Here is a 12976-nt window from a genome sequence, read left to right as displayed (position 1 = left end):
GAGAGCAGGAACACAAGCAGCGGGAGGGGGAGAGGGAGAAGCAGGCTTCCCGCCGAGCAGGGAGCCCGATGTGGGACTCGATCCCAGGACCCTGGGATCATGACCTGAGCCGAAGGCAGACGCTTAACGACTGAGCCACCCAGGCGCCCTAAGGCTCTTCATTTTAGCTGTGAAATGAATGCAGTTCTCTATTGAAATAATAACTAAAAAAACTCTTTGCTTGATGCTTGAGAACAAACAGTCATACTGACCGAGGAGTACCACACCCTGAAGGTTTTCCAAGTCTGAGTTTGTCCGTCAATAAAAATTTTAAGTGGACATCTCGAATTCAGAAAATGTTGGTACGCTGAGGTTCTTAGTTCTAAAAAACTACAAGTCCAGACACTTGGAATTCAGTATATTGGATCCCATGCCAATCAAAATTGGTTCTCAAAAAGTTGGCTGCTAATTTTGATAGGGAAGAAATCAGTTAAAAAAGCAACGATTAACACAAGAGCTGTGAACAGAGTACAAAGTGATAAAATATGAGCCAATATTGTAACAGGTTACTCAGATTCTGTTCTGGTTATTTGAAAAGAGATTTTTTTCAAACTGAAAAAATGATTTTATTAAACTGAATTTTTAAATGAAACTTGAATAAAGATATTATTTTAAAATACAATAATTTTTCCCTTAAATTATACCTTTCACTTTCATCCTGCTATGGAGAATTTGTTTTTGAAAGGCAATTAAGTACATGAATTAATAAAACCTTAAAAAAAACACACCAAAAAACCCCAAAACCCAGGAGCACCTGGGTGGCTCAGTCGGTGAAGCGGCTGCCTTCAGCTCAGGTCATGATCCCAGGGCCCTGGGATCAAGCCCCACATGGGGCTCTCTGCTCAACGGGGAGTCTGCTTCTCTCTCTCCCTCTGCCTGCTGCTCCCCCTGCTTGTGCTCTCTCTTTCTCTGTCAAATAAATAAGTAAAATCTTAAAACAAACAAAACCCCAAAACCCTGACCATTTTGGCCACTCCCTATGTATTGTTGTTTGATTAAGAGGTCCTGGTCCTGATCTCCATAGCTCACCTCTATTTCACCTCTAGAATTGCTTCCCTCCAGCAATGTCTAACTCTGGACTCTGTTTTCTCTTCTCACCCTAGAAATCTGTGCCAAGTCAGAAAGAGAGAAAGGACTCCCACTTTAAGAAAATGGGACTAAAGGATACTTTGGAGAGATTGGGGGCTGGCAACTTTGCCATAGGGATTTTGAAATTTCTTTTAGCTTTAGAGTCATGGACAATTTTTATAAACATCGTGGGAAAAAAAATCTTCCAGTATGCCTTTTATTAGTTTTAGGATTTTTCCCCTTTTGGAAAGAATAGAAAGAACTGTAAAGGCAGGATGAATCAGCTCAACCTCACTGATGTCATCAGACACTATAAAGGGACCAAGAATTAAGGAAGGAAGTCATATGGTTTTAACTCCAAATTTGAATCCATTGGGATTGGTGGGGAGTGGGAGGAGAGTTCTCTTCACTTAGGGAGATCCAATGGTAATCTTGAATCTGGCTATAAATTAAACATTTCTAATTGCAGAGTTCTAATCCAGATTCCAAAAACAGAAAGTTTCAAGAAGACCTCTTTGCCCTCCACTACACAATTTTTAGTGCCCCAACTTTCATGCTTTCTCCAAATGGGAGTCTTTGGTTTTTAAAGGTTTTATTTATTTATTTGAGAGAGAGAGTGGGGGGAGGGGCAGAGGAAGAGAATCTCAAGCAGACTCCCAGCTGAGTGTGGAGCTCAACTCAGGGCTCCCTCTCACATCCCTGAGATCACCACTGAGCTGAAATCAGGAGTCCGACGCTTAACAGACTGAGCCACCCAGGTGCGCCTCCAAGTGGGAGACTTCTTAATACAGGAGCTGCTTGGAGGACAATTTTTTTCCAGAATGTAGCTGGAAAGCCTTTACGCTCCATTTTTCTCCCTTTTACAATGGACAGCTGTGTGATTAGAATTCTGTATCCACAAATGTCTGCATTTTCTAACTTACCTCAGAAGTAAATTTGCACAGGAGGTATCACTATTAAATTACTTGCCTCCTAATCCTTTTTGTTTTCCCCAAAGATTTTTAGACAGCAACCAGTTATCTGGATAAGGGATTAAAAGTCCTAAAAGTAGTGGGATTAAAATCATTTGCCTAAACAAAGAGATTGAAATAAGTCTGTTGAATGGACTCTGCTTTCCCTGTGCGACGAGACTCTGCGGTGTGAAATGTTTTACATCCTCTGTCTGCCAGTTCTAGTTCTGCCCATTTTATATAAAAAGCTTCTTCATCCCATTTTCAGCTTCCTTCTTTTTTTTGTTTTAATTTTTTTTTTCTTTTAACAGAAATGCTGGCATTCAACTTACCTCCAAGAATAGCTCAGAGCTGAAGTTCTCAGTTTAGTCATGAGAATTACATTTCTCTCTGCTTTGGAAATACTCTTCCCCAGTCTCTCTAATTATGACCCCATAAGGGCGAGGTGATTTCAATTAAAATGAAACATATCGCTTTGTAGAACATACAGGAAAGAGCATCTTTGAACAGGAAAAAGAAATCATATTGTTGATTTCTCATGTCAATAATATGTACCCACATATTACGATAAGAATTTTGTTTATAAGAACATCTCTTCCTTGAAAAAGAAGGTTTTGTATGTAAAGCTTAGCTCCAGTATATTAAAATGCATGCCTGTACATTTCTTAGGTTTAAAGGTTTTCAGATGATGACTATAACTTATAAGAATGGTAGAACATTTTTACACAATTTTCGCGTTGGAAAATAACCCACTAGCAGCAGTTATAAAATATATTGAAAAGAATCCAAGAGGGCTCTTGAATGGTCTCTTATTTCTCATCACACAGTTCTATATCTGAATCGTTTTCTCAGTCAGTTTTCAAAATATAAACATCATTTTTCCTTTTCAGAGAATTGATCAGGTTAATTTACCCACTGAAATGAGCAAAATGAGAGTAGAAACATGAGCTCAGCATGCTATTTTGTTAACGGTCTGTGCAAACCAGTTATGCATTTTCTGAAACGATACTTTCCTAAGCTTGTATTTAATGAATTATGAAACTTCCATCTTTAGCATGAGCACACGTGCCGGACTCCCTGCTTTCTCAAAGTAGACCCTGAGAGTTGTGTTTACTTACGGTAGCACAGTTTTCAGACTTGTCTTCCACAAAACCAATCTGGCAAGGCGTCCTTTGATTCTGTAGCCAGTAGTCTGTAGACTCGAGCAGGCTGTTGCTGCAAAGAACCTGGAGGGAATCGAGAAAACCTTCTTAGTGTTACACGGCCAGGCTTTCTATTTCAACAAGCAGCTCTTTTCTGAAGAACCTTAGATGTTTTCTTCACCTCAGAGCATCTGGATACTGGAAAAAAACTTGCATGATAATAGCACCTCTAGCATGTGTAAAATATTCAACCAGGAGCTGGTTTTAGAGGAATACACTGATGTTAATACTGATGTTTCTTCTGTCATCAAATCCAACATCTGGAAACTTCAATGATGTCCAATGTGTGGAAACTTCAAATGATTATTTTGGGGTATGGTTCAATTGATAATGAGGATCAAAGTTCATTTTAGTGCTAGTGCACTCTATGAATACTTTCAATCTTAAAAAAAAAGTGTTTTTCCTTTTGGTGCAATATTGCTACTGAAATGATATTCCTTCAGCTTTAGCTTTGCCAACATGTCTGTGAAATAGGGTTCAATTCTTACAGAATACCTAAGGTACTATGTTAAGTTTAAAAATTATTAAGAATAAGTAAAGTGCATTATGACAACCATTTTCCATGTCAAAACAGTACAGTAAAGCAAAACAAATTTGAATACATGAATCAAAAAAAAACCCCAATTATGATTAACAAATGGCTGGTTTCTGGGCTTGGATTTTAAAGCAAGGAAGAAAAATTATATTTCTGAGACAAGATATTTTGAAGATGCAATCTCATGAATAACCAAACAATTCAAATTCTAATGTGTTTTAACATTACCCAAACAGTGTATAAGATTTTTCCCATCTTATGTGAGATTTCCAATGCTCTCCTGGGGTCCTCTACTTTATTAGGGTACACATCTGCTAATATTTGACTCACTACCTTCACTTAAGCAATAGAACAGATTTAATCAGTTTGGTTATTGCCACAAAATAGAATGACACTTCAATTACATTTCATCTGTATAACAAAGGATTGTCTTATGCTGTAAAGATAAAAACACATGAATTTTTGTCTCAGTGTGAGTTAACCAAATATAATTATGACACATCTTTCCATAATACTTTTTGTTTTTGCTGAGAAATATTACTGCTTTTAAATCTTTTCCCACTCAGTTTTGTTATTACTAGAGATGACAGATTTCTATCGTCCTTTTCTAGAATAGTACAAAGAGCCACATAGTGGACAAGCAGGTAACTGAATGATGAACTTGGACTATGATCGTGGACTAAAGTTGGTGACAGAGCTTCTCAATTCTCTTGCAGATTTTACCTAAACTGTGGTTCTCAAAGCACAGGCTGGGCCCCCAGGGGTCCCCGAGGTCTTCAAGGGATGCCAGCTGTCAAACTACTTTTATAATAACAGGAAGACTTTATTTGTCCATTTCACTGTCATGGTCTCTTAAGTTTCCTGCGGAGTTCTCCAGGACCCACGCCAGATGTCAGGGCACAACTTGGCCTCATACAGAAGCCAACAGCAGAGTCTGGTTGCCCAATGTCAAGTGGGACATTAAGGAGATTTGCTAAAACTGTAAAATGAAGTCACTCCTCTTCTCACTAAAAGAGTTTTTTTCTAAAAAACTATTTTTATTTTATATAAAAAACATGCATATTAATTCCTGTGTTGTTCATTTTAGCCATTTTTTAAATAAAGAAGATGTGGTATACATACAACAGAATATTAGCCCTAAAAAAGAATGACATCTTGCCATTTGCAACGACATGGATAGATCTAGAGAGTATAATGCTAAGCGAAATAAGTTAGTCAGAGAAAGACAAATACCATATGATTTCACTCATGTGGAATTTAAGAAACAAAACAAATGAGTAAAGGGGGAAAAAGAGAGAGACAAATCGAGAAATAGACTTAATTATAGAGAACAAAGTGATGGGTATCAGAGGGGTGGGGGTGGGGGGATGGGTGAAATAGGTGATGGGGATGAAGGAGTGCACCTGTCGTGATGAACATCAGGGGTTGAACAGAAGTGTTCAATCACTATATTGTACACCTGAAACTAATATTACATTGTATGTCAATTAACTGGAATTTAAATAAAACTTAAAAATATGCATACTAACATGTAATGTGTTTATTATTGTTTTCAAAGTATTTTTAAAATAAAAATTATTATTTTAAAATAAATAAATAATAAAAAACCTTTCTTAGCTTTAATTGATAATTTGAAAAATGTCAGAAAGTATAACCCCTATAAACAAAAGCTTTGTGAGGTCCCCAATACTTTTTTTATACTGTAAGGGAATTTCAATTCCAACCCTCCAAAATTGAGAACTATTTAATCTAGACTCACTTTATTTAAAGTAGAAAAAGGCTCTTGGTCCACCCCACTCCTCACTGCTAATCACTTTCACTTCCAGCATGGAATAAGAGTTTAAGAACATGCGCATGAGTGGTCTGAGTTGAAATCCTAGCTTAGTAATTAATGGTTATTCTACCAAGGTTATTTGGGCAGCTGACTTTAATTCTGATTTCAGCTTCCACACTTGTGGAAGGAGAAAATAACACTCACCTGGTAGGATCACTGACTATTCAGAGAGATGACAAGTGTCATACACTGTGGCATGCAGATAGCAGGTTATCCTCTTTTCACGATTACTATTTGTAATGAACTGCAAAGGGAAATAGAAAATTGAATGCTTTCACTTGAAATTAGTGGACTGAAAGCATTTCAGATCTGTGAAGACAAATTGTCTTTAGCAAATATTCTAATCTAAGGTGTGATTTTGGTTCTGCATTTTGTAGTATTAATAGTTACAGCTACTATTTTTTGTATGCTTAGAATGTGCTGGAAAAATGTGCTAAATTTTTCTTTCTATCTTTTTTTTTTACCTTTTAATTTAATCCTTATTGCAATGCTACAAGGTAGAAGTTATTTTAAAGATAAGGATCTTCACAGAAATTGTTCTTTTGAAGGTGAAGATCTTGAGGCTCAGAGAGATTTGAGTTTCTTTCCCAAGTTGCTCAGAAACTGGCTTTGGATTTGGTTTTGAAGTTACCAAGGCCTTTAAGTGAAATAATTTAATTATGCTGCCTTCCATAACCCATGCAAAATGACTCTAATTTGGGGTATGTTTCTCAAAAGTTATGGACATCTCATTTTTGTTAATATAACTATGCCTTCTTATGGACTTCCATTTTTTTTTTTTGTTAAGAGAGAGAGAGCATGAGCAGGAAGGGTAGAGGTAGAGGGAGAGAGAGAATCTTAAGCAGGCTCCATGATGTGGGGTTCTATCTCATGATCCTGAGATCATGACCTGAGCTGAAATTAGGAGTCGGACACCAACAAACTGAGTCACCCAGGCACCCCTATGGACCTCCATTTTAAAGCTGTTTTCCATGAGTGAAATTCTGAAGTGACACTTTTAAGGAGAAGAAACATTTTGTAATGTAAATTATAATAATTAAATTAATCCACTTGGCAAATATTATCAGTACTGAATTTCTCAAAGAAAAACATGGTTTTACATCTATTTGTGTTAACACTGAAAGAAACCCATATTGTCATGTCTCTGCTCTTTGCCTTTCTGTGATCTTTAAAATTTAGAACACCCATGAGTGAAACAAGTTTTCCTTCATTCTGAACCATAAGAACGTTAGAGACTTAAAATGGAGGCATCAAATGAACATACTAGTTAACTATACTTTACTGTGCAGTATAATAAACACTCCGACTATAATCACTTCTTAGTTATTTCAAAGCTCACTCCTCAAAAAGTAGCCACTGGACGTCTTCTACTTTTTATATATTCAAAGCACATAGAATTATGGTTGCAACAAAATATGTCAACAAAAGGAAGCAACTGTCATTTATCAGAGCATATGAACTATTTTTGTCCAAGGTCAGCCTTAGGAAGGGGACAGAGTTCAGACACAAGTCACTTGGGTCTTTCAGAAAGTGGTAACTGGGTTGGCATGTTTTTCTGGTGAAACACTGAGAGGCAGAGATGGAGATACCCAAAGGCCTCAGCCTGTCACCTCCCACTGTGAAATGCCCAAAGCTGTGACAGACACTGCCTCATGACGAGGCCGATGGAGACAACAGCTGGTTAACTTGCCGGATTTCTCCTGCATTTTGAAGAAGTCTTCAACAGAGAAATGAGGGCAGAACAATGAATCTGTCAAGTCTTCTACTTTAAGGTATTTTTGTACCTATTTTCAAAGTAAATAATAACTGAAAATATGCAAAGAACTTGTTCTGTCCTATCCTAGCAATGAGGAAAGTCAACAGCTTTTTGGATCTGCTTACTCGGTGGAAAATGCTAGAAAGACTGCCTGTTTGGCTAGTCCATACCCCTGGGATACTGAGTGTCTTCTCTGTGGTACGTCTTTGCTTCAGAGGAAATAGAAATGGCAGAAAAAAGAAGTGGAATTTAAAATGAAACCTAAATCTTTCAGTGCTTTAGAAGAAATATTTTGAAGAGAGCTTTGATGAGAGTATTCACTCACTATGTAACTTTAAAATTTGAATTTTATTCATCATAATTAAAGAAATAGTTCACTTGATTATGTTAATAATTAAAGTTGCCCCATACATTTCATTAATAGAGATATAATACCTATATTCTTGATTAAATAATACTACATTTATTGAGAATGTTCTGGGCTAAGGCCTTAAGATATATTATCTGAATTAAACCTCTAGACATACAAGGTAGAATTTAAGGCCCATATATGTAACGTGCTTAAAACAAGAGAACCTATAGCAAGTTTTCAATAAACATTAGCTGTCATAACAATGATTATTCTCTTTTTCCTGGGCTTAGAGGGGTCACTAATTTGCCTAGTTAGTGGAGAAGTAGGATTTGAGCCGGGCTCTCCAATTCCAAAGCCCTCATTAGCCGGTGCTCCATTGTAAGTTGGTAAAATTACATAATTTCTTGTCCTTGTGTTCTAAGGCATCCCAGTCTATGCATTTATTCATGTCTTTCTCTCAGGACCCTGGTCTGGGTGGTAAGGAGGTTTGAGTTCCAGTCCTGAGCCTACTGTCTGTTTGGTTAAATCACTCACTAGCTTCCAGCCTGTTTTGTAAACAATTAATTCATGTGATCTGAAGGCATGTAACTTCTACACTGAGCAGCATGTAACTCTCCCCCTCATCCTCCTGCTTGCCCTCGCCCTGCCTCCTCTTCTCCCAGATATATGAAAAGCCAAATAAGCAAAGAGAATAAAAATTCAGCCTTCAATAAACCATTTAGCATCATATGTTAGGCAATTTTAACCTTTGAAGAGCTTTTGGTCTAATAGTTTAGACAAACCATCAGACACAGGAATGCTAGAAGGAAGAATACATACTTGAAAATCTAATGATTTTGAAGCCTTATTAATATGATCTCCCTGCTGAGAGAGTCACTTTCTGAGGGGGAGAAGAGAAAAACTGACCAGGTTCTCAATGGCTCATTTATTTATCTGCTATTTTTAGTTTTAGGTTTACTTATTTCAGATGAAGAGCTAACAATGAATGTGTTGTGTGTTCACAAACTTGAAGTAATAATGACACATTTTCTCTTGAAAATGCATGAGTGTTCTAAACAATGAAGAAAGATCTATCTGCTCTATCTTACAGTGATTCCTCTTTTTTATAGAGATCCAAGTTACACAAACTTACTTTTGACATGGAATGGGGAGGGAGAAATAAACTCTTAGTAACCTGGACACATCTAAGCAATGCCTTAAATCTTTTTTTCAAAAAGTAACCTAGGTTGGAAAAGACAGTAACTTATGGTTGGTTAGTCACAGAGGTTTAGAGGTGGAACTGGAATTCTCTGCCACCTTATCACTTACTGAGTAAACTTGGGCAAGTCGGACTTAATTTCGGCATCTATTACATGAGGACAAATGAAGCCCCTTCTGAAGGTTGTTCCAAGGTTCAAATAAGAGCCATGAAAAACTATGGGGAAGAAACAGAAGGTTGCTGGAGGGGAGGTGGGTGGGGTGATGGGGTAACTGGGTGATGGGCATTAAGGAGGGCACGTGATGTGATGAGCACTGGGTGTTATATACAAGTGGTGAATAACTGAACATCTGATGAATAACTACATCTGAAACTAATGAGGTACTATATGTTGGCTAATTGAATTTAAATAAAAATAAATAAATAAATAAATAATAAATAAAATAGACTCTGGAAAAAAATATTTGTAAAGGACGAATCTCTTCACAGAGTAGGCAAGTGATACAGGATAGCTATTGTCACGAGAATGCAGTACAGTTTAGACAATGTTTTCCAATGGAACATTTTCTTGATCTTTGCACCACAGTTGACAATGTTTTATTATTCGTAATTTATGATGTACCACTTTTTTTCCTCCTACTTCTCTAATCTCTTTTAGTCAATATTTGGTCAACGAAGGTTCGTTGAAATCTTTAGATGTTTGACACTTGGAATATTAAGATGAACAAAAATGATCACTGCCCTTTTGGAAATTAAACTATAATAGGGGAGAACAAACATTCACAGGACTGATAAAGAACACAGGTGCTTTGATCAGTGGCAGCAGCCCAGGATAGATATCACCCAGGAGGAGTGGGTGCTTCTACCTGTGGCAGGGCTGGCGGGAGACTGCACTTGACCAGAGCTTGCAAGATACTTCTGAGTGGTCTGGGAGTATTGCGGGAGGCAGTGGGGAGGACAGGTCTCTCTTTCTAAATGGCTTTTTGTCCTCTGATGCCCTAACTGGGAATATTCCCTCTAGTTCTGCCCTCAGGGTGCTGCTCTTTTCCTCAGAGAGCTCACTGACTCCTGGTCATTAGTTACCATCTGGAGGAAGGACTCAATGGTCCACAGCTTCAGCTTTGACCTTTCTCTAGAACTTGGCTTTTCACTTTTCTAACCGTTAGTTATTACACTTAGGTCTCCCGCTGTCACCATGAAATCTTGGTTTCTAAACTCAAACCACCTCCTTCCCCAATTCCAGTCTCTAAAAGAAACCTGACTCCCTAACTCCCCTGTTTACAGTTGAAGGCAGAACAATTCTCCTAGCCACCCAGGCTTGGAACAGCTGTGCCATCTGGAATACTAATTTGTCTGTTTCTTGTCTTATATTCTGCTCTCCAAAGTTCATTATTTATTTATTTATTTATTTATTTTTAATTCTCTCCCCATGAGACTGCATACCAGGGACTAATCTAGTCTCTGGGGGATATGATAGTGAATAATACAGAGTTGATCTCCATATTTATGGAACTTAAAATATAGCATGGGATCCAAATAGTAAATAAAGGAGCACTGAAATGCACATTTAGTTACAAATTGTGGTGGGTATTATGAAGAAATTCAATAAGACACATTGACAGAGTGTAAAGGGGATGGGGCTGATATTTGGGAAGGACAGTTAGGGAAGGCTGGAGCCCTAACAGTTCATGTTGTAACCGTCTGCCTCTTCTATCTCCCTTACTCCCTCATCCTTTACTTCCCAAATCCACCTAGCTCCTTGAAACCAGAGTAAAGGATAAGTATGTAAGCTTTCATGACAAACCTGGCTGCAAATTCCAATTTTTCCACTAATTAACTAAGCAGCTGAAGGCAAGTCACTTAGCCTCTTTGAGACTCAGTTTTCCCATCTACAAAAGGAGGTTGATATTGCCACTCAGAATGAGGGAATTTTAATAGACATTAGAAATAATAAATGCACACAGCATCCGATTATTTTAAGTGTTCACAAAAAGGTTTACATCTGTAAATTACTGATTTTATGTAATTCTATTCCAAGACCTTCACCTTGATTGATTAATTGAGCCAGTATATATTAGCATTTTACCAGCTAGTCCTATTAGCCACCAGGCTAAGCAATGGATAATAGGAAAGAAGGGACATATTTGCTGTCAGTGAGCCCAAAATTTTATGGCCTAACATTCAAGACAGATCCTAATTCAGCTCCCACCTGTTAATCATTTCTTGGACATTTACCAAGCTCCAATGATGAAGATACTGTCCTATGCCCAATATAGCTGTTTTCCAAGCTTTGTCTCCAATTATTTCCCTGCACATACCCTCTGCTATAGTCCACCAGTTTACTAAAGAGCACAGTCTTTATGATGCACGTGGTTTTCCTCATATCTTTTCATCTGCTTCCTGAATTTTCTCCATCAATGTTCTTCCCCAACCATCAAGAACTAATTGAATCAAGGCTCTGCTCCCCATAGCAAGTGTTTCTCTTCTGGTGAAATCTCTATAATGAAAACAATACTTCTACCTCAGAATTTTAAAATGTGCATGTGTGTCTTTTCCTTCCTATTATGATATGGGTGCATGAGTATCTTACTCAATTTATCTTCCACACTTATCTCTTGACATATAGTTGGTACTAAGCAACTGTTTGTTGTTTGGCACCAAAACACTTTGTGTAACTAAACAACTGTTTGTTGTTTGGCACATTGCACTTTGTGTAATGTAGATTTGTAATTTTCTTTTCCAATGATTGCGTTTAAGAAAGAAAACCTGTGAGTGATTTATTCAATATGAAGAAAATTTAAGAGTTAAATCTAGGCACACAATGATATTTTATATTTCTGCAAGGCTTTTATTTCTCTCGGATTTTATGCAAAGGTAACAATTTTAAACTAGAGCAGGATCTGCATTATTGTAGTGCTCTACTACCAAAACATAATCAAATTTCATTTTCTGATAATTTTAAGTGTAAAGATGTAAAGCTGTCCCAAAGCTTTTAAGAGAGGAAATTTTCACACAGAAAATGCTGTATTTGCTTAATGTATGCATTGTGATTAATGATGGAACGTTGCTTAAAATTAACTGAATAATGCCATCAGAAAAAAGGATTCATTTTTCTTCAAAAGCAGAGATTTACCTGCCCCTCCAAACAAGTAGACTCAGAGAAATTAAGCGTGCTGGAATTTTAAGACATCAGTGCAAACAGGGCCTGGCGTGGCCATTTCAGGGCATGGACCCCTGGTCATCTGCTTCCTCAAGAGTTTCAAACAAATATTATTTTTAAAATGAGTCATAATACAAAAAAGGTTTGGAAACCACTGTCCAAAGAAATCTTTCTAACAAATATGACACACAATTTTCACGGAAGAAAGAAAAAGCAAGAGCTATAAAATAAAGGGAGTGAGAGAAGCCCATTGGAAGAACCATGGGCATCATTCCGAGAAGAATCTCCAGGCCCCACTGGTGTTCTAGACTCTAAGAAACTTAATTAAATGTTTCTTACAGAAGAAGGCTATAGTGTGAGCAGGTCAATCAGATTTGCATAGTACGTGGGAGAGATGGCAAATAGCTGATTAGGATGAAGGCAGCTACTCATAGATGCTGTCACCTCTCTGCTCTGCGTATAATTAATGTCATCTCTACTGCAGGTAACTCTTTCTTCATGGAGATATCGTGATCCTATACAATTCACCCCCTTTTGTGTGTGTCAAGTTCTATGAGTTTTAAAAAACACACATAATTGTGTCACCACCATCCTAGTCAACATGTAGAACAACTTTTCAGCTCCAACCCCCCCCCAAATATTCCCTCCTGCTCCTTCTAGTCAAATGCCTCTTAAGTCCCAGCCCCTGGCAGCCACTGATTTGATTTCTATCCCTAAAATGTTGTCTTGTCTAGAATGTCATGTATGTGGAATCACTTAGCATGTAGCCTTTTGTGACCTGTTTCTTTCACTTGGCATAACGTGTTCGACATTCATCTACATTGTTGTGTGTTTAGTACTTTTTTCTTCTTTTATTGTTGAGTGGTGTTCCATTGCATGGAT

General features: G+C 37.5%; 1 protein-coding gene across 4 annotated transcripts in view; it reads right to left on the bottom strand.

The window, feature by feature from the left end:
• The window catches only part of SPHKAP (SPHK1 interactor, AKAP domain containing), a 151872-nt gene that overhangs the window by 92615 nt on the left and 46281 nt on the right, over positions 1 to 12976 (bottom strand). For all 4 annotated transcript variants that reach the window (XM_006746696.3, XM_031017499.2, XM_081813459.1 and 1 more), the window contains one exon: positions 3176 to 3283. In XM_006746696.3, the coding sequence (XP_006746759.3) occupies positions 3176 to 3283 (108 nt within the window). The remainder of the gene's footprint in view (positions 1 to 3175; positions 3284 to 12976) is intronic.

The sequence above is a fragment of the Leptonychotes weddellii genome, chromosome 3, assembly GCF_054177405.1.
Source record: "Leptonychotes weddellii isolate Sample4059 chromosome 3, ASM5417740v2, whole genome shotgun sequence".
Taxonomy (NCBI): Eukaryota; Metazoa; Chordata; class Mammalia; order Carnivora; family Phocidae; genus Leptonychotes; species Leptonychotes weddellii.
Note: the sequence above shows the minus strand (reverse complement) of the source record. Positions and strands in the feature narration are given on the sequence as shown.